Source organism: Gorilla gorilla, chromosome 8 (genome assembly GCF_029281585.2).
Source record: "Gorilla gorilla gorilla isolate KB3781 chromosome 8, NHGRI_mGorGor1-v2.1_pri, whole genome shotgun sequence".
NCBI lineage: Eukaryota > Metazoa > Chordata > Mammalia > Primates > Hominidae > Gorilla > Gorilla gorilla.
Window position 1 is genome coordinate 43354295 of NC_073232.2, and position 20024 is coordinate 43374318.

The 20024-nt window shown below is 41.2% G+C and overlaps 1 protein-coding gene and 1 non-coding gene across 3 annotated transcripts in view; one reads left to right on the plus strand and one right to left on the minus strand.

Moving 5' to 3' along the window:
• MICU1 (mitochondrial calcium uptake 1) overlaps window positions 1-20024 on the plus strand; it is a 260294-nt gene that overhangs the window by 218865 nt on the left and 21405 nt on the right. For both annotated transcript variants that reach the window (XM_004049577.4, XM_019034765.2), the window contains one exon: window positions 754-862. In XM_004049577.4, the coding sequence (XP_004049625.1) occupies window positions 754-862 (109 nt within the window). The remainder of the gene's footprint in view (window positions 1-753; window positions 863-20024) is intronic.
• On the minus strand, window positions 16701-16806 carry LOC115936062 (U6 spliceosomal RNA). The gene has a single exon (XR_004071647.1). It is a non-coding gene; the product is annotated as a U6 spliceosomal RNA (small nuclear RNA).

Sequence of the window (20024 nt, forward strand, 5' to 3'; positions counted from 1 at the left end):
CTTCAATTCGCTTAAGCCTCAAAAAGCTCAGCTGGCCTGTGAGCAGACTATTAAACTGGAAGTCCTGACTCTGATTTTACTTCTTAAGATGTATAACAAGTCAAGTAGCTACAGCCCAATTAGGAAGTGTCATCATTGATAGTGTGTCTAATTGGAGAGCACAGTTAGAAATATTTTCATTAGGCCAGGTGTAGTGGCTCAGACCTGTAATCCCAGCACGTTGGGAGGCTGAGGCAGGTGAATCACTTGAGGTCAGGAGTTCAAGGCCAGTCTGGCCAACATGATGAAACCCTGTTTCTACTAAAAATACAAAAATTAACCGGGCGTGGTGGTGTGCACCTGTAATCCTAGCTACTCAGGAGGCTGAGGCAGGAGAATTGCTTGAACGTAGGAGGCGGAGGTTGCAGTGAGCCGAGATCATGCCATTACGCTCCAGCCTGGGTGACAGAGTGAAACTCCATCTCAAAAAAAAAGAAGAAATATTTTCATTAAGATATTCAGCCATCACTGTAAGCTTTCTCAGATTTTCCGTGTGAGAGAGAAGCAACTAGCCAGTTTGCCTTTCTCAGGGTAGAATTCAAGAGTTTTGTTCCCCTGCTATTTATGAATTTGATATTCCTTGACTAATGTATTCAGTTTCTGTTCTAGACATGAGCATGAATTTCTGATTTGCAGATGTGAATCACTGCCTATGCATATCGTGCTGCTTTTTGTTACAGGTCCTGCCTTACCTTGCTGTCTCTCCTCTTTCAGGGTCTGACATTTCAGGAGGTGGAGAACTTCTTTACTTTCCTAAAGAACATTAATGATGTGGACACTGCACTGAGTTTTTACCATATGGCTGGAGCATCTCTTGATAAAGGTAATGAAACTCAAAAAGTGTTTTTCTGAAGGTATGAACATTAGATCTGTAATCTCTTAGGTGACTGCCCCTCCTGAACAGTAAAATATAAGTTTTTCTTGGCATCCTTGAAATGGTGTTTTGATTTGTTGACATTGTATGAGCCTTGCATTTCACCCTGAGATGCCAAGTTCAGTGAATATATTTTCTTGTGCTAAGGCCGTAGTCTGGGCAGGTGCCTATCTTTAAATGACTAACCTTGAAAATAAGCATCTAAGCTGAGGCACAGGGCATGAAACTGCAGAACTTCCCCTATCTGAGCCAGAGTCATTATATATACAATGTGAAGCTAAAGTCACTATACAACTTAAGTTACGTCTTTGATGAGAAGGAATGCTTTAGTTTATTTCTTATATTAAGACTCTTGTTAAGACAATATGACTCTGAGAATAGCACCCCGCTCCTTTGGCTTACTTCATAGAAATTCAGTTACAGTTTGTACAAGCAACATGAGAGCATGGAGGAATTGAAAGCACAATTTTTCCCTCAACATTTCATTATGAAAATTTTTAAACATTGAGAACAGTTGAAATAATTATTTAAATAACATCCACATATTCAGCTCAACTGACATTTTGCTATATTTGCTTGATCGTATGACTATGCATATTTTCATCTCTCTAAATAATTGATCTTATTTGACATGTTCAAAGTAAGTTGCAGACGTAAGTATACTTCACTCCCAATTACTTCAGTATGAATATTAACTAAAGTTCAAGATTCATTTAAAGTTCCTTCAGTCCCCTTTACAGTTTTTGCCCCCACTCACCAAGAGGCAACCTTTGTACTGTATATTTTTCCACCATAGATTAATTTTGCTTTTTCTAGAGCTTCATACATTGGAATTATATAAATGTACACTCGTCTAAGGTTTCACTCAATGTTTTTGAGATCCATCTCCGTTGTGTGTCAGTAGTTTAATCCTTTTTTATGATGAGTAGTAACCCATTGTATGAATATAGTCAGGCATGGTGGTTCATGCCTGTAATCCCAACACTTTGGGAGGCTGAGGCAGGTAGATCACCTGAGGTCAGGAGTTTGAGACCAGCCTGGTCAACATGGTGAAACTTCATCTCTACTAAAAATGCAAAAATTAGCCAGGCGTGGTGGTGTATGCCTGTAGTCCCAGCTACTCGGAAGGCTGAGGCAGGAGAATTGCTTGAATCTGGGAGGTAGAGGTTGCAGTGAGCCAAGATTGCGCAGGATTGCTTGAGCCCAGGAGTTTGAGACCAGCCTGGGCAACATAGTGAGACCCCATCTCTCTCTTTTTTTTTTTTTTAAATAAGGAGTATATGAATATATATGAAAGTCCTGAAATGTCAGCTATTGTAAGTGCTGCCAACTTGGTCTTCTTTTTCAAGATTACTTTGGATATTCTAGGTCATTTGTATTTCCATATAAATTTTAGAATCAGCTTGTCACTTTCTATGCCAAAAGAAGTGGAATTGTGATTACAGTAACATTGAGTATGTAGATCAATTTGGGAAGAATCAACATCTTAGTGTAATATAGCATCTTATAATTCACGAGCATAATATATCTCCCCATTTTTTAAGGTCTCATTTTCTCTCAGCAGTGGTCTTATAGTTTTATTAATACAGGTCTTGCACATATATTTTTAAAATTTATGCTTAAGTATTTTATGGTTTTTGATCCCATTATAAATGGAATTGGTTTTATTTTATTTTCTAATTGTTTGCTGCTAATATTAAAATATAACTGATTTTTATATATTAACTTTATATTCTGCAATTTTGCTAAATTCACTTATTCTTCTAGTTGTTTTGTAGATTCCTCAGGTTTTTCTATGTAAATAATCCTATCATCTTCAAACAGAGATAGTTTCATCTCCTTTTTTAAAAAAAAATTTATGGTTTTTTTTTCTTGCTTTATTGCACTTGCTTACCCCACCAATACAATATTGAATAGAAGTGGTGAGAGTGTACATCCTTGGCTTCTTTCTGAACTTTAGAGAAAAGTATTCAATATTGTACCATTAAATTGGATATTAGATTAGATTTTTCGTAGTTGCTCGTTGTCAGATTAAGAAAATTATTTTCTGTTATTTGAAAAGGGTTTTTGTCATCAATGGCTCCTGTATTTTGTCAAATATTTTTTCTATATATATTGAAATGGTCATATGGCTTTTCTGCTTTATTCTTTTAATATGGTAGATGACATTGACTATTCCTTACCCTGAAATAAACCTAATTTGTAATGATATATTAGCTTTTTTAATGTATTACTAGACTTGATTTCCTAACATTTTGTTAAATATTGACAGATACTGGTCTGTAATTTTATTTTTTTTTTGTAATGTCTTTTCGGGTTTTATATCAGGGTATTTTATCCTCATAAAATGAGTTAGGGACCGGGCACAGTGGCTCACGCCTGTTATCCCAGCACTTTGGGAGGCCGAGGCAGGTGGATCACCTGAGGTCAGGAGTTTGAGACTAGGCTGGCCAACATGGTGAAACCCTGTCTCTACTAGAAATACAAAAAATTAGCTAGGCATGGTGGTAGGTGTCTGTAATCCCAGCTACTCAGGAGGCTGAGGCAGGAGAATCACTTGAACCTGGGAGGTGGAGGTTGCAGTGAGCCGAGATCACGCCATTGCACTCCATTCTGGGCGACAAGAGCGAAACTCTGTCTCTGAATAAATTAATTAATTAAATTAAATAGGCCAGGCATGGTGGCTCATGCCTGTAATCCTAACACTTTAGGAGGCTGAGACGGGCAGATCACCTGAGGTCAGGAGTTCAAGACCAGCCTCGCCAACATGGTGAAACCCCATCCATAACTAAAAATAACAAAAAGTAGCCGGGCATGGTGGCACATGCCTGTAGTCCCAGCTACTTGGGAGGCTGAGGCAGGAGAATCACTTGAACCCGGGAGATGGATGTTGCAGTGAGCTGAGATCACGCCACTGCACTCCAGACTGGGTAGCAAAGCAAGACTCCATCTCAAAAATAATAATTAAATAAGTAAATAAATAAAATGAGGGAGTTTTTCCTTCTCTATTTTCAGAAGTTTCTGTAAGATGAGTATTGTTTCTTTCTGAGCTGTATTTGATAGAATTCATCAGTGAAACTATCTGGACTTGCCAATTTCTTTCTGAAAAGGTTTTGATAATTTAATTTTTTAAGTAAATATGTAAGGTTTGTGTTTTATATGAATTTTAGGTTATATTTTTGAATAATTTGCCCATGTCATCTATGTTATTGAATTTATTGACATGAAGTTGTTCATAATATTCCATTATTATCCCTTTGATGTCCGTAGAATCTGAAATCCCCTTTTACTCCTACTGTTGGCAAATTATGACTTCTCTTTCTTTTTTAAAAAAATATTTCTTAGTCTACCTAGGGGTTTAGCAATTTTGTTAATCTTTTCAAAGAACCAATTTTTGACTTTGTTAATTTTCTCTATGGTTTGTTGCCTATTGAGTTGATTTCTGCTCATACCTTTGTTACTTATTCCTTCACTTATTTTCAGTATGTATTATTTTGTTTTTCTTTTTCTAAGTTTCTTAAGATGAAACCTTACTTACCTTTTTTAAGGTAAGCTTGTGAAGCTATAAATTTCCCTATAAACACTGCTTTAGTCTGGGCGTGGTGGCTCACGCCTGTAATTCCAGCACTTTGGAAGGTGGGTGGATCGCTTGAGGCCAGGAGTTTAAGACCAGCCTGGCCAACAGGGTGAAACTCCATCTGTACTAAAAATACAAAAACTAGTCAGACATGGTGGCACGCACCTGTAATCCCAGCTACTGGGGAGGCTGAGGCAGGAGAATTGCTAGAACCCAGGAGGCAGAGGTTACAGTGAGCTGAGATCTCACCACTCTACTCCAGCTTGAGAGACAGAGGAAGACTCTGTCTCCAAAAAACAAACAAACAAAAAACACGTAACCAAAAAATAAAACACACACACACTGCCGGGTGTGGTGGCTCACGCCTGTAATCCCAGCACTTTGGGAGGCTGAGGTGGGCGGATCACAAGGTCAGGAGATCGAGACCATCCTGGCTAACACAGTGAAACCCCGTCTCTACTAAAAATACAAAAAATTAGCTGGGTGTGGTGATGGGCGCCTGTAGTCCCAGCTACTTGGGAGGCTGAGGCAGGAGAATGGCGTGAACCCAGGAGGCAGAGGTTGCAGTGAGCTGAGATCGCACCACTGCACTCCAGCCTGGGCAACAGAGCGAGACTCCGTCTCAAAACACACACACACACACACACACACACAATTTTGGTATGTAATATTTTTTACATCACCCTGTTCAAAATATTTTCTATTTATTAGGTAAATTTGTGGACTATTTAAAAGTATATTGTTTAACTTCCAAATATTTTGGTTTTAGCTGCATGTGGTGGCTTACACCTATAATCCCAACACTTTGGTAGGTCAAAGCAGGAGGATCACTTGAGGCCAGGAGTTCAAAGCCAGCCTGGGCAACATAGCAAGACCTTGTCTCTACAAAAAATTTAAAAATTCAAATTAAAATTTTTTTTTTTTTTTTTTGAGACAGAGTTTCTCTCTGTCACCAAGGCTGGAGTGCAGTGGCGCGATCTCGGCTCACTGCAACCCCCGCCTCCCGGATTCAAGCAGTTCTCTGCCTCAGCCTCCCAAAAGCTGGGATTACAGGCGCCCACCACCACACCCGGCTAATGGTGACCCGGGTCACCATCTTGGCCTGGGTGGTCTTGAACTCCTGACCTCATGATCCACCCACCTCGGCCTCCCAAAGTGCTGGGATTACAGGCGTCAGCCACCGCGCCCAGCCCCAGCTCAAGTTTTTATGTAGTATCACTTACCATAAATCTGAAGAACTTCTTTATTTGTTTATTTATGAGACAGGCACCTCGGCTCAAAATGGTGCCATCTTGGCTCACTGCAGCCTCCATGTCCAAGGCTCAAGCAATCCTCTCACATCAGCCTCGTGGTTAGCTGGGACCACAGGCTCATGCCACCACGCCTGGCAAATTTTTTTTATTTTTTATAGATAGTTTCACCATGTTGCCCAGGTTGGTCTCGAATTCCTGGGCTCAAGCAATCTGCCTGTCTCAGCCTCCCACAGTGGTTAGGATTACAGGCATCAGCCACCATGCCGCCCAGCCGAACTTCCTTTATCATTTCCTGTAGTGCAGATCTGCTAGCAGTGAATTCTTTGACTTTTTGGGTTATCTAAAAATGTGTTTATTTCACTGTTGATGACCACAGTGTTTGATTTTTCAGTCTCTCCAAGGCACTAAGCTTTTATCAATCATTTTTTGTTTTTGTTTTTTGTTTGTTTGTTTTTTTTGTTTTTTTTTTTTAATATACCTAAAGTTTATTTGGGCCAAGTTTGAAGACGGCAACCCAGTAGCATGGATTCAAGTTGCCCTGAATATATACTCCAATTAGCAGCAGTTACAAATGGGTTTTTAAAGGAAAAGAAGAGATAGTTTCTAATTTGCTTACCAAGAATTTACATTAAAATAACATAAGCTATTGATTGTGTATACATTGTTCTTTGTATCACAGATTCCAGGAACATGAAACTAACAGGTAAGGCAGCTAGTCAGGAACAAAATGCCTTTAAACAATTGTGCCTGGCCGTGGAATCGGGGACAGGGTTGTGACTGAAGTCCCATACTCCTGTCTCTGTGCTTGATAAATTGTGCACACCTCACATACCTCAGGCTGTTCTGAGTATGTTTCTTTTCTCATTCAGCCACTTTTTTTTTTTTATCAGAAATCTTCCCATGGAAGCATTGATCAATCTCAGCTTATGAGACTGATAGACATTCTTCATCCCTGGCACTGGGAAGGCTCATTGCCAGATGGTCCTGTCCTGCTGGGGGCTGGGGAAGATATAGAACAATCTTGCTTATTCAATTGTTTTTTAGCAGATTCCTTAAGATTTTCTAATACAAGATCATGGTTCTCACTTATATATGGAATCTAAATGGAGTTGAACTCATAGAAGCAGAAAGTAGAATGGTGGTCCCCAGGGGCTACAGGAGGCAGGGAAATGGGGAGTTATTTTGTTCAAAGGGTGCAAAGCTTCAGTTAGGCAGGATGAAATAGTTCTAGAGAGCTAGTTTACACTCTGGTGACTATAATTAGTAATCCTATCGTACACTTGAAATTTGCTGAGATCATAAGTGTTCCTTACAATATACATACACAAAAAAGGTAACTATGTGAAGTGATGGAAATGTTTTGTTTTCGTTTTTGTTTTTTTGAGACAGGGTCTCACTATGTTGCCCAGGCTGTAGTGCAGTGGTGCAATCTCTGCTTACTGCAACCTTCGCCTTCCAGGTTCAAACGATTCTCCTGTCCCAGCCTCCCAAGTAGCTGGGACTATAGGCGCGTGCCACCACACCTGGCTAATTTTTGTATTTTTAGTAGAGATGAGATTTCGCCATGTTGGCCAGGCAGGTCTCAAACTCCTGACCTCAAGTGATCTGCCCAACTCAGCCTCCCAAAGTGCTGAGATTATAGGCGTGAGCCACCGCACCTGGCCTGAAGTGATGGAAGTGTTAATTAGCTTGATTGTGGTAATTATTTCACAGTATATACATATGTCAAAACATCACATTGTATACTTTAAATATATACAGTTTGTATTTGTCAATTACACCTCAGTAAAGCCAGGAAAAAAATACAAGATCATTCCATCTGCAAATAGAGATCATTTTACTTCTTCCTTTCTCATCTCAATGCCTTTTATTTCATTTTATTAATCCATATAACTTCTTAAAATAGCATCTGTTTGTTTAAATTAGTACTTCCAAGCTGGGCTCAGTGGCACACACCTGTAGTCCCAGCTGCTCAGGAGGCTGAGGCAGGAGGATCTCTTGAGCCCAGGAGTAGTTTAAGGCCAGTCTGTGCAACCTAGCAAGACCTCATCTCTAATAATAATAATAATAGCATTTCCACTGATCTTTGCAGAATCTTTTGAAAAACAAGTTAATGATATCATATAGGGTGTGTGTGTGTGTGTGTGTGTGTGTGTGTGTGTAGCACCACCAGATCATTTCTCTAGAATAGCTTTGGTTTTACTGCTCTTTCACAAAACAAAGTTTGACAGCATCTGCAAATCCAAAGATATAAGATTTGAAGTCTTTATTTATTTATTTTTTAGATGGAGTTTTGCTCTTGTTGCCCAGGTTGGAGTGCAATGGCACGATCTTGGCTCACTGCAACCTCCACCTCCTGGGTTCAAGCGATTCTCCTGCCCCAGCCTCCCATGTAGCTGGGATTACAGGTGCCTGCCACCACTCCCAGCTACTTTTTGTATTTTTAGTAGAGTTGGGGTTTCACCATGTTGGCCAGGCTAGTCTCAAATTCCTAATCTCAGGTGATCCGCCTGCCTTGGCCTCCCAAAGTGCTGGGATTACAGGCATGAGCCACCACGCCCGGCCAGTCATCATTTACTATAAAAACAAAATTAATAAGTTCCTCTTTATTTTTGCATACCTTCTTTTTGAAAAGCCCAACTAAAGACAACGAAAGTTCATTAAAGAACAATTATATAGGATGAATCACTGTCTGTGTTAAAATTATAGGGCGTACAAAATAGAATGATTCAGGGTAGTGTTAGCAAAGGGAAATTGCAACCTAGTGATTAAAAAAAAGAAAGAAAAAATGTTTCTTTCAAATGACTTCAGGCCTTTTGCTGGGATTTGTAGTCTCCATATAGTTCATGTCTCATTATCCTTGCTAATAGAGGCAGTGGTACAAATTGCACAGCCATATCTGACATCCAAAAATACATTTGGCTTTGAGATGTATGTTTGGGGTTTGTTTTTTGTTTTGTTTTATTTTTGGTAAATACATACATACATTTAATTTTGTACCGAGTTGGAAGGGGGAAAAATCTGCCTGTCAATCTTTTTGTTCAATTTATTCTTTTTTGTTTGTTTGTTTTGAGATGGAGTTTTGCTTTGTTGCCCAGGCCGGAGTTCAGCGGCGCAGTTTCAGCTCACTGCAACCTCAGCCTCCTGGGCTCAAGCGATTCTCCTGCCTCAGCCTCCCAAGTAGCTGGGACTACAGGCACCCACCACCCAGCTAATTTTTGTATTTTTAGTGGAGATGGGTTTTACCATGTTGGCCAGGCTGGTCTCAAACTCCTGACCTCAAGTGATCTGCCCGCCTTGGTCTCCCAAAGTGCTGGGATTACAGGCGTGAGCCACTGCACCCGGCCTCAAATTTATTCTTATTTTTTATTTTTTATTTTTTGAGATGGAGTTTCACTTTGTCACCCAGGCTGGAGTACAGTGGCGCGATCTCAGCCCCCTGCAATCTCTGCCTCCTGGGTGCATGTGATTCTCCTGCCTCAGCTCCCCAAGTAGCTGGGATTACAGGCACGTGCCAACATGTCTGACTAATTTTTGTATTTTTATTTTATTTTATTTATTTATTATACTTCAAGTTCTAGGGTACATGTGCACAACGTGCAGGTTTGAGACATAGGTATATATGTGTCATGGTGGTTTGCTGCACCCATCAACTCATCATTTACATTAGGTATATCTCCTAATGCCATCCCTCCCCCAGCCCCCCACCCTGCAACAGGCCCCAGTGTGTGATGTTCCCCTTCCTGTGTCCAAGTGATCTCATTGTTCAGTTCCCACCTATGAGTGAGAACATGCGGTGTTTGGTTTTCTGTCCTTGTGATAGTTTGCTCAGAATGATGGTTTCCAGCTTCATCCATGTCCCTGCAAAGGACATGGTTTGCGTATGTTGAACCAGCCTTGCATCCTAGGGATGAATCTGACTTGATCATGGTGGATAAGCTTTTTGATGTGCTGCTGGATTTGGTTTGCCAGTATTTTATTGAGGATTTTCCCATTGATGTTCATCAGGGATATTGGTCTAAAATTCTCTTTTTTTTGTTGTGTCTCTGCCAGGCTTTGGTATCAGGGTGATGTTAGCCTCATAAAATGAGTTAGGGAGGATTCCCTCTTTTTCTATTGATTGGAATAGTTTCAGAAGGAATGGTACCAGCTCCTTTTTGTACCTCTGGTAGAATTTGGCTGTGAATCCGTCTGGTCCTGGACTTTTTTTTGGTTGGTAGGCTATTAATTATTGCCTCAATTTCAGAGCCTGTTATTGGTCTATTCAGAGATTCAGCTTCTTCCTGGTTTAGTCTTGGGAGGGTGTATGTGTCCAGGAATTTATCCATTTCTTCTAGATTTTCTAGTTTATTTGTGTAGAGGTGTTTGTAGTATTCTCTGATGGTAGTTTGTATTTCTGTGGGATCGGTGGTATATCCCCGTTATCATTTTTTACTGTGTCTATTTGATTCTTCTCTCTTTTCTTCTTTATTAGTCTTGCTAGCAGTCTATCAATTTTGTTGATCTTTTCAAAAAACCGGCTCCTAGATTCATTGATTTTTTGAAGGGTTTTTTTTGTGTCTCTATCTCTTTCAGTTCTGCTCTGATCTTAGTTATTTCTTGCCTTCTGCTAGCTTTTGCATTTGTTTGCTCTTGCCTCTCTAGTTCTTTTAATTGTGATGTTAGAGTATCAATTTTAGATTTTTCCTACTTTCTCTTGAGGGCATTTAGTGCTATAAATTTCCCTCTATACACTGCTTTAAATGTGTCCCAGAGATTCTGGTATGCTGTGTCTTTGTTCTCATTGGTTTCAAAGAACATCTTTATTTCTGCCTTCATTTTGTTATTTACCCAGTAGTCATTCAGGAGCAGGTTGTTCAGTTTCCATGTAGTTGAGTGGTTTTGAGTGAGTTTCTTAATCCTGAGTTCTAATTTGATTGCACTGTGGTCAATCAAATGAGAGACAGTTTGTTGTGGTTTCTGTTCTTTTACATTTGCTGAGGAGTACTTTACTTCCAATTATGTGGTCAATTTTAGAATAAGTGTGATGTGGTGCTGAGAAGAATGTATATTTTGTTGATTTGGGGTGGAGAGTTCTGTAGCTGTCTATTGGGTCCACTTGGTGCAGAGCTGAGTTCAGGTCCTGGATATCCTTGTTAACCTTCTGTCTTATTGATCTGTCTAGTATTGACAGTAGGGTGTTAAAGTCTCCCGTTATTATTGTGTGGCAGTCTAAGTCTCTTTGTAGGTCTCTAAGGACTTGCTTTATGAATCTGGGTGCTCCTGTATTGGGTGCATATATATTTAGGATAGTTAGCTCTTCTTGTTGAATTGATCCCTTTACCATTATGTAATGGCCTTCTTTGTCTCTTTTGATCTTTGTTGTTTTAAAGTCTGTTTTATCAGAGACTAGGATTGCAACAACTGCTTTTTTTTTTTTTTTGCTTTCGATTTGCTTGGTAGATCTTCCTCCATCCCTTTATTTTGAGCCTATGTGCATCTTTGCACATGAGATGGGTCTCCTGAATACAGCACACTGATGCGTCTTGACTCTATCCAATTTGCCAGTCTGTATCTTTTAATTGGGGCATTTAGCCCATTTACATTTAAGGTTAATATTGCTATGTGTGAATTTGATTCTGTCATTATGATGTTCGCTGGTTATTTTGCCCATTAATTGATGCAGTTTCTTCATAGCATCGATGGTCTTTGCAATTTGGCCTGTTTTTGCAGTGGCTGGTATCGGTTGTTTCTTTCCATGTTGAGTGCTTCCTTCAGGAGCTCTTATAAGGCAGGCTTGGTGGTGACAAAATCTCTCAGCATTTGCTTGTTTGTAAAGGATTTTATTTCTCCTTCACTTATGAAGCTTAGTTTGGCTGGATATGAAATTCTGGGTTGAAAATTATTTTCTTTAAGAATGTTGAATATTGGGTCCCACTCTCTTCTGGCCTGTAGGGTTTCTGCTGAGACATCTGCTGTTAGTCTGATGGGCTTCCCTTTGTGGGTAACTCGAACTTTCTCTCTGCTGCTCTTAACACTTTTTCCTTCATTTCAGCCTTGGTGAATCTGACAACTGTGTCTTCGGGTTGCTCTTCTCAAGGAGTATCTTTGTGGTGTTCACTGTATTTCCTGAATTTGAATGTTGGCCTGCCTTGCTAGGTTGGGGAAGTTCTCCTGGATAATATCCTGAAGAGTGTTTTCCAGCTTTGTTCCATTCTCCCCATCACTTTCAGGTACATCAATCAAATGTAGATTTGGTCTTTGCACATAGTCCCATATTTCTTGGAGGCTTTGTTCATTTCTTTTAACTGTTTTCTCTAACCTTGTCTTCTTGCTTTATTTCATTAATTTGATCTTCAATCACTGATACCCTTTCTTCCACTTGATCGAATCGGCTATTGAAGCTTGTGCATGCGTCATGAAGTTCTCATGCCATGGTTTTCAGCTCCATCCGGTTATTTAAGGTCTTCTCTACACTGTTTATTCTAATTAGCCATTCGTCTAATCTTTTTTCAAGGTTTTTAGCTTCCTCGCGATGGGTTTGGACATCCTTTAGCTCAGAGAAGTTTGTTATTACTGACCTTCTGAAGCCTACTTCTGTCAACTCATCAAAGTCATTCTCCGTCTAGCTTTGTTCCGTTGCTGGCGAGGAGCTGCGATCCTTTGGAGGAGAAGAGGCACTCTGATTTTTAGAATTTTCAGCTTTTCTGCTCTGGTTTCTCCCCATCTTTGTGGTTTCATCTTCCTTTGGTCTTTGATGTTGGTGACCTACAGCTGGGGTTTTGGTGTGGACGTCCTTTTTGTTGATGTTGATGCTATTCCTTTCTGTTTGTTAGTTTTCCTTCTAACAGTCAGGTCCCTCAGCTGCAGGTCTGTTGGAGTTGGCTGGAGGTCCACTCCAGACCCTGTTTGCCTGGGTATCACCAGCGGAGGCTGCAGAACAGCAAATATTGCTGCTTGATCCTTCCTCTGGAAGCATCCTCCCAGAGAGGCAGCCGCCTGTATGAGGTGTCTGTCGGCCCCTACTGGGAGTTGTCTCCCAGTTAGGCTACACAGGGGTCAGGGACTCACTTGAGGAGGCAGTCTGTCTGTTCTCAGAGCTCAAATGCCATTCTGGGAGAACCACTGCTCTCTTCAGAGCTGTCAGACAGGGACATTTAAGTCAGCAGAAATTTCTGCTGGCTTTTGTTCAGCTATGCCCTGCCCATAGAGGTGGAGTCTAGAGGCTGTAGGCCTGTTGAGCTGTGGTGGGCTCCACCCAGTTTGAGCTTCCCACCTGCTTTGTTTACCTAATCAAGCCTCAGCAATGGCAGATGCCCCTCCCCCAGCCAGGCTGCTGTCTTGCAAATCAATATCAGACTGCTGCGCTAGCAGTGAGCAAGGCTCCGTGGGCATGGGAACCTCCAAGCCAGGCACAGGAGAGAATCACCTTGCCTACCGGTTGCTAAGACCTTGGGAACAACACAGTATTTGGGTGGGAGTGTCCCGTTTTTCCAGGTAGTCTGTCATGGCTTCCCTTGGCTAGGAAAGAGAAATCCCCTGACCCCTTGTGCTTCCCAGGTGAGGCGACGCCCTGCCCTGCTTCGACTCACTCTCCGTGGGCTGCACCCACTGTCCAACCAGTCCCAATGAGATGAACCAGATACCTCAATTGTAAATGCAGAAATCACCCATCTTCTGTGTCGATCACACTGGGAGCTGCAGACTGGAGCTGGTCCTATTTGGCCATCTTGGAACGCCCCTCTCAATTTTTGTATTTTTTAGTAGAGATGGGGATTCACCATATTGGGCAGATCGCAAGGTCAGGAGATCGAGACCATCCTGGCTAACAAGGTGAAACCCCGTCTCTACTGAAAATACAAAAATTTTTGAGATGGAGTCTCACTCTATTGCCCAGGCTGGAATGTAGTGGCATGATCTTGGCTCACTGCAAGCTCCGCCTCCTGGGTTCATGCCATTCTCCTGCCTCAGCCTCCCAAGTAGCTGGGATTACAGGCACCTGCCACCACGCCCAGCTAAATTTTGTATTTTTAGTAGAGATGGGGTTTCACCATGTTAGCCAGGATGGTCTCAATCTCCTGACCTCGTGATCTGCCTGCCTCAACCTCCCAAAGTGCTGGGATTATAGGCGTGAACCACCGTGTCTGGCCAGATAGTTAGGTTTCTAAAAGAAAAAAAATTAGGCTGTTAACAGATAGATACATTTTCTTTTTCTTTTTTACATTTATTGTTTATTTAAAAAAACAGAGATGGGGTCTCACTGTTGACCACGCTGGTCTTGAGCTCCTGGTCTCACAGGATCCTTCTGCCTTGGCCTCCCAAAGTGCTAGGATTATAGTGGTTGGTATTGTCATAGTTAAATTCACATTTTTTGTTTGCTTTTATTTTTGTAGACTACATATGGGTGGGTTTTTTTTTTTTCTTTTTGAGACAGAGTCTTTGTCACCTAGACTGGAGTGCAGTGATGTGATCTCAGCTCACTGAAACCTCTGCCTCCTGGGTTCCAGTGATTCTCCTGCCCCAGCCTCCCCAGTAGCTGGGATTACAGGCGTGTGCCACGACACCTGGCTAATTTTTGTATATTTAGTAAAGACAGGGTTTTACCACATTGGCCAGGCTGGTTATGAACTCCTGACCTCAAGTGATCCACCTGCCTTAGCCTCCCAAAGTGCTGGGATTACAGGGGCCCAGCCTCATATGGGTAATTTTTAATTCTTGGTTGCTGTAGTGGGTTAAGTGGTGGCCCCCAAAAGGATATGTCTACATCTTAGTCCTCAGAACCTGTGATTGTGACCTTGTTGGACACAGGGTCTTTGCAGATATAATTAAGTTAAGGTCCTTGAGATGAGATCATCCTAGATTATCCAGCTGGGCTCTAAGTCAGGCATGATTACAGGCATGAGCCACTATGCCCAGCCAATAGATGTTTATTAATTGAATTACTCTTCAAATATTCAGGAGCTCAAAAAAATAGGCACTATCAGCTGGGCTCTTTGGCTCACACCTGTAATCCCAGCACTTTGGGAGGCCAAGGTGGGCTGATCTTGAAGTCAGGAGATTGAGACCATCCTGGCCAACATGGTGAAACCCTGTCTCTACTAAAAATACAAAAATTAGCCGGGTGCAGTGGCAGCAGGCACCTGTAATCTCAGCTACTCAGGAGGCTGAGGCAGGAGAATCGCTTGAACCAGGGAGTTGGAGATTGCAGTGAGCCAAGATCACACCACTGCACTCCAGCCTGGTGACAGAGCAAGACTCCATCTCAAAACAAACAAACAAACAAACAAAATAGGTACTTTCCTTGATTCCTTAGTCTCACTCACATATTTATTTCTTCAATAAATCCTTGACTTTACCTCCAGAACATACCCTGCATCTGCCTCCTTTTCTCGCTCTCCTACCACAGCCCTCGCCTCTTTACTGACTGTGGCTTTACACAGGGCTACCTATGCCATGGCCCCTGTATACTCTCTGAGTTCATAAAATATCGTTTTTTTCCCAGTTCACTCCACTCCACATTGTTCTTTTTACATTCCAAATACACCAAGCTTACTGAAGGCCTTAGCTATTGGAGTTAGTTAAGGCCTTTGTATCGGTTCTTTCTACCTCAAGTGCTCTTGCCTGGGATCTCCATGTATTTAGCTCCTTGTAACTTAGGTCTGGTATAAGTCATTTCCTCGGGAAGACCTTTTCATTCTAAAGTAGTTCCATCATCCTGTATCATATTATCCTATTTTTTATAGCATTTATCACTCCCTGATATTTTCTCAGGTTTATGTGTTTGCTTATTATTTGTTGTACCTTACTAGAATGCTTATCTGTCTTGCTCATGGATGTATTCCATGTGCCTAGAACACCACTTGGGATAGAGGAAGAACTCAATAATTATATAATCAACAAATGAATGAGTGAATGAACATATTGATATATCAGAACAAGACATAAACCTCTACCCTTCTACCCTTCCCAGCAGCCCAGGGAACAAACTCATCATGTTCTTCTGTAACCCCCATCCTTGAACTTGACATATGTTTCACCTTCTTCCATGTAAAAGAGGTGATGATAGTAGTAATTTTAACTGTTCACCTGCTGAGGTGTGCACAGAAGACTAGCATGCACTCAGCTAGCCTTTCCAAGTCCTTCCATGCTCCCAGATGTCCCTGTCTCTTACAAGCACTCCTTGGGCTCTGCCCAGGCCTTTGCTTTTAAACCTCCCTCCTCCTGACCCAGACTAGTGATTTTTTCCATTGGTTTGAGTTCTACATGAATGACAGGCCTCTCCTCCTTGCTCCACAGAACAAAGGAATTTTACTGCTGAGATGAATCTTAGAAAAGAGGAAGAAATGTGTAATGGTTAAGAGCAGAGGCTCTGAAGTCAGACTGCCTGAATTTGAATGTCTCCATCATTTACTAGCTGGGTAGCTTTGAGCAGTTTCTGAACTTAGTTTCTGTGTTTATTTTATTTTTTTAATTTTTTTGAGACAGGGTCTCACTCTGTCACCCAGACTGGAGTGCAGTGGTACGATCTTGGCTCACCGCAACCTCTGCTTCCCAGGGTCAAGAGATTCTCCTGCCTCAGCCTCCTGAGTAGCTGGGATTACAGGCACATGCCACCACACCTGGCTCATTTTTGTATTTTTAACAGAGATGGGGTTTCACTATATTGGCCAGGCTGGTCTTGAACTCCTGACCTCAAATGATCGCCCACCTCAGCTTCCCAAAGTGCTAGGATTACAGGCGTGAGCCACTGTGCCTGGCCCTCTGTGTTTTTTAAATAAAGATAAAAATAGTTGTCCCTTGGTATCTTCAGGGGTTTGGTTCCAGGACCGCCTCCACCCCCCGACCCCGCCACACACACACAGAATTACAAAGTCTTTGGGTGCTCAAGTCCCATATGTGAAATGGTTGCATAGTATTTTTGTATATAACCTACACATATCTTTCCATATACTTTATTTCTTTATTTTTAAATCATCATCAAAATATGGAACACTTCACGAATTTGTGTGTCATCCTTGCACAAGGGCCATGCTAATCTTCTCCAAATCATTCCAGTTTGAGTATATGTGCTGCCGGACGAGCACTAGATGCGGGTGAACCTTGAACAGTGAGGGATTAGCTGTTTTCACCCCACACAGTTGAAAATCCTAGGATAACTTTAGACTCCCCAAAAACTTAACTACTAATAGCCCACTGTTGACCAAAAAAGCCTTACTGATAACATACAGTCAATTAACACATAAACTAGTATCTATATATTTTTTATGTATTCACTACATACATTTTTCCTAATTTTTTTGGTACGTCTATGCTGTGTGGTCCATCTATGAGGTTTTCCAAATAGTCATAAGCCTCCAAAAAGTTTTCCAATGTAATTTATTGAAAAAAAAATCTGCATGTAAGTGGACCTATGCAGTTCAAGCCTGTGTTGTTCCAGGGCCAACTGTACTTTAAATTATCTCAAGATTACATATAATACCTATTACTATGTAAATGCTAGGTAAATAGTTGTTATGCTGTATTTTTAAATTTGTAATAGTTTATTGCTGTGTTGTTACTTTCTACTGGTATTCTTTTCTTAAATTTTATTTTATTTATTTATTTATTTATTTTTTGAGATGGAGTTTTGCTCTGTCGACCAGGCTGGGCTGGAGTGCAGTGGCGTGATCTCGACTCACTGCAACCTCCGCCTCCCAGATTCAAGCAATCCTCCTGCCTCAGCCTCCCGAGTAGCTGGGATTACAGGTGCCTGCCACCATGCCCAGCTAATTTTTGGATTTTTAGTAGAGAGAGGATTTCGCCATGTTGGCCAGGCTGGTCTTGAACTCCTGACCTCAGGTGATCCACCCGCCTTGGCCTCCCAGTGTTGGGATTACAGGCGTGAGCCACTGCACCCAACATTTTCTTAAATATTTTTGATCTGCAGTTGGTTGAATCCATGGGTGTGGAACCTACACATATGAAGGACCAACTGGACCCACCTCATAGGGTTGTGAGACTAAATCTACATAAAGCACTTAACTTTGTGGCTGTCATGTGGTGAACAATTAGTCAATGTCAGCTGCTTCTATTATGAAGTTGATAATTTAAACAAAATTTAGTGTGGCTCAAGTATTTATTCACCCAAAAGCAATAGGTACTGTGCTAGGCACAGGGTTCCACCCTCAAGAAGCTCAGAGTCTAATGGGGGAGAAAGATAAGTGTAGAAGCAGTTCCAGTTGGGTGTGATAAGTGCTAATTAGAATAAGAGGATCTAGGAGCTTAAAAGTGGAGGCCCTAATTTATACCAGTGGTTGGGAAAGAGTGAGGCCAGAGTAGAGACAGGAATACTTTTTATCTGGCTTCTGCTGTGAGTCTCAGCTGTCTTCATTTTTTCCCAAAAGGTTAGAACCTTCAGAAATTGGCACCTTCTAGGCCCTGGCACTGTCTCTTCCTTGGCTATTTTAGAGGTTACAAACCAGTCTTTAGGCATAATTTAGCACAGAATTTTCCAAACAGCATTGTGAAGAACACTGTATACTGCAATATGATGATGGTTCTGTGGATTTAAAAAGAAAAAAAAAAAAAGTATTCCATGGTTCAAGTAAGTTTGGAAAATGCCAGTTATATAGAATTTCTTCCTGTAGCACTCCTGCTGCCAACTTTTTAATATATGAATGTGCATTATTAATCTCTGGAAGAGGGATATAGTTTCCAAATTTGATTTACTCCAGACCATCTTTTAATAACTTACAGAGTTAATGTTCCTTGGAATAATTTGAAAGATCCAGGCAGGTGGCCACTGCAGATTTACCGTATTAGAACATAGTCCAGTTCCTCCAGAGTAAAAAATGTCACATTTCTTTTTTTTCTTTTTCTTTTTTTCATTTTTTCTGTTTGCCCCTCCTACCATTTGAAAAAAACATCAAATTTAATTAAGGCTATTTCTTTAGTTCTAGTTCTGCATGACCCATGTGAGAATAACAACCATCAGGTAATAATGAAGTGTTTTCAAGAGTTCTAACCATCTGAAGAAAGAACCTTTCTCCATGAAATACTGTGTGTCTCCACTATCAGGTGTCTCTTTGTTTAGCACTTAAGAAGAACTGGTTCTATTGCTCATTCGTACACACGCTGGGCATAAAATTAGATCTATGACCTCTCAGCGGCTGGCTGATTGATTTAAGTGGTCTGCTGAAGAAGGTAATGGAAAAGTGAACATGACTCCTTTCCCAATGGCTTCCTATGATGAAAAAGTTAGAAATTATTTGAGCTGGAGCTCTAGAGTGAGCTTCAGCCCATATAACTCAGAATATTCCAATTTCTGCCAGGAGAATATCCAGGTACAATAAAGCTCCACTGTAAAGCACCTCAGGATAGTACAGATGCAGTAAACCTGTGGGTTCAGTTACGTCCTCGGTGTACTTTGAACTATAAACTCAGAAAATAATCACACAAATATAGTCCCTGGTCTTTACTATTCACGCCCCTGCACAATTCTACTTACACTGAAAATTATAATTTATGGCATAGTTGGCCTTGATTCTTTGTAGTTATTCTATACGTGCAGTTTACCTTATTATCTGACAAGCCAAGAGAACAAATAATAAAATCTATGGCATAACTCCCACAGGAGCTTTCTGCAACCCCAAGTATTTTTTCTGAAGTTTTAGTCACATCTTCAAATGGTCTCAGTTTCTTTTGTCTCTGGAGGGACAAGGATGGCAGAGATGACCTCCGAGAACCTTTGCAGCTTTCAAATTCTTTGAGTCTAATAATTGGAATGAGTAAGGGAGCCTCAAGTCTTTTGTCGTTTAGGCTCTAACTGGATTGTTGGGGAAGTCAGAGATTACTGATGGAGTCAGCAATTTCTAGCACACAACAAACTCTTATATTCTGAACAACTGGCTTTAACAGACAAGCTGCCACCCACTCCTGAACCGTAATAATCTGGTAGCACTGTCCTGTCGAGGACTGTGAGGCCATCACACATCTGGAACACTAACAGCAACTCTCATTTCATAGTAGTTTCTCTGTGCCAGGCACAATGCTTAGTGCTTTATGCATGTTATCGCTTTTAATCTTTAAAACCTGAATTATCCTCATTCATCTTCACTTTATGGATGAGGAAAATATCAAATGAAGCCACTTGATCGTGGTTATCCAGCTTAGTGGTGGAAAAGCCAGGATTCAAGCTCAGGTCTCTCTAATTCCAAGTCTGTGTTCTTTCCACATCATCGTGTTGCCTCTCAGTATACTCCACAATTCTGTAAGAGTCTGAAAAGCTTTGCTGAAGCACAATCCAGAGGGGACTGTGGCTTTA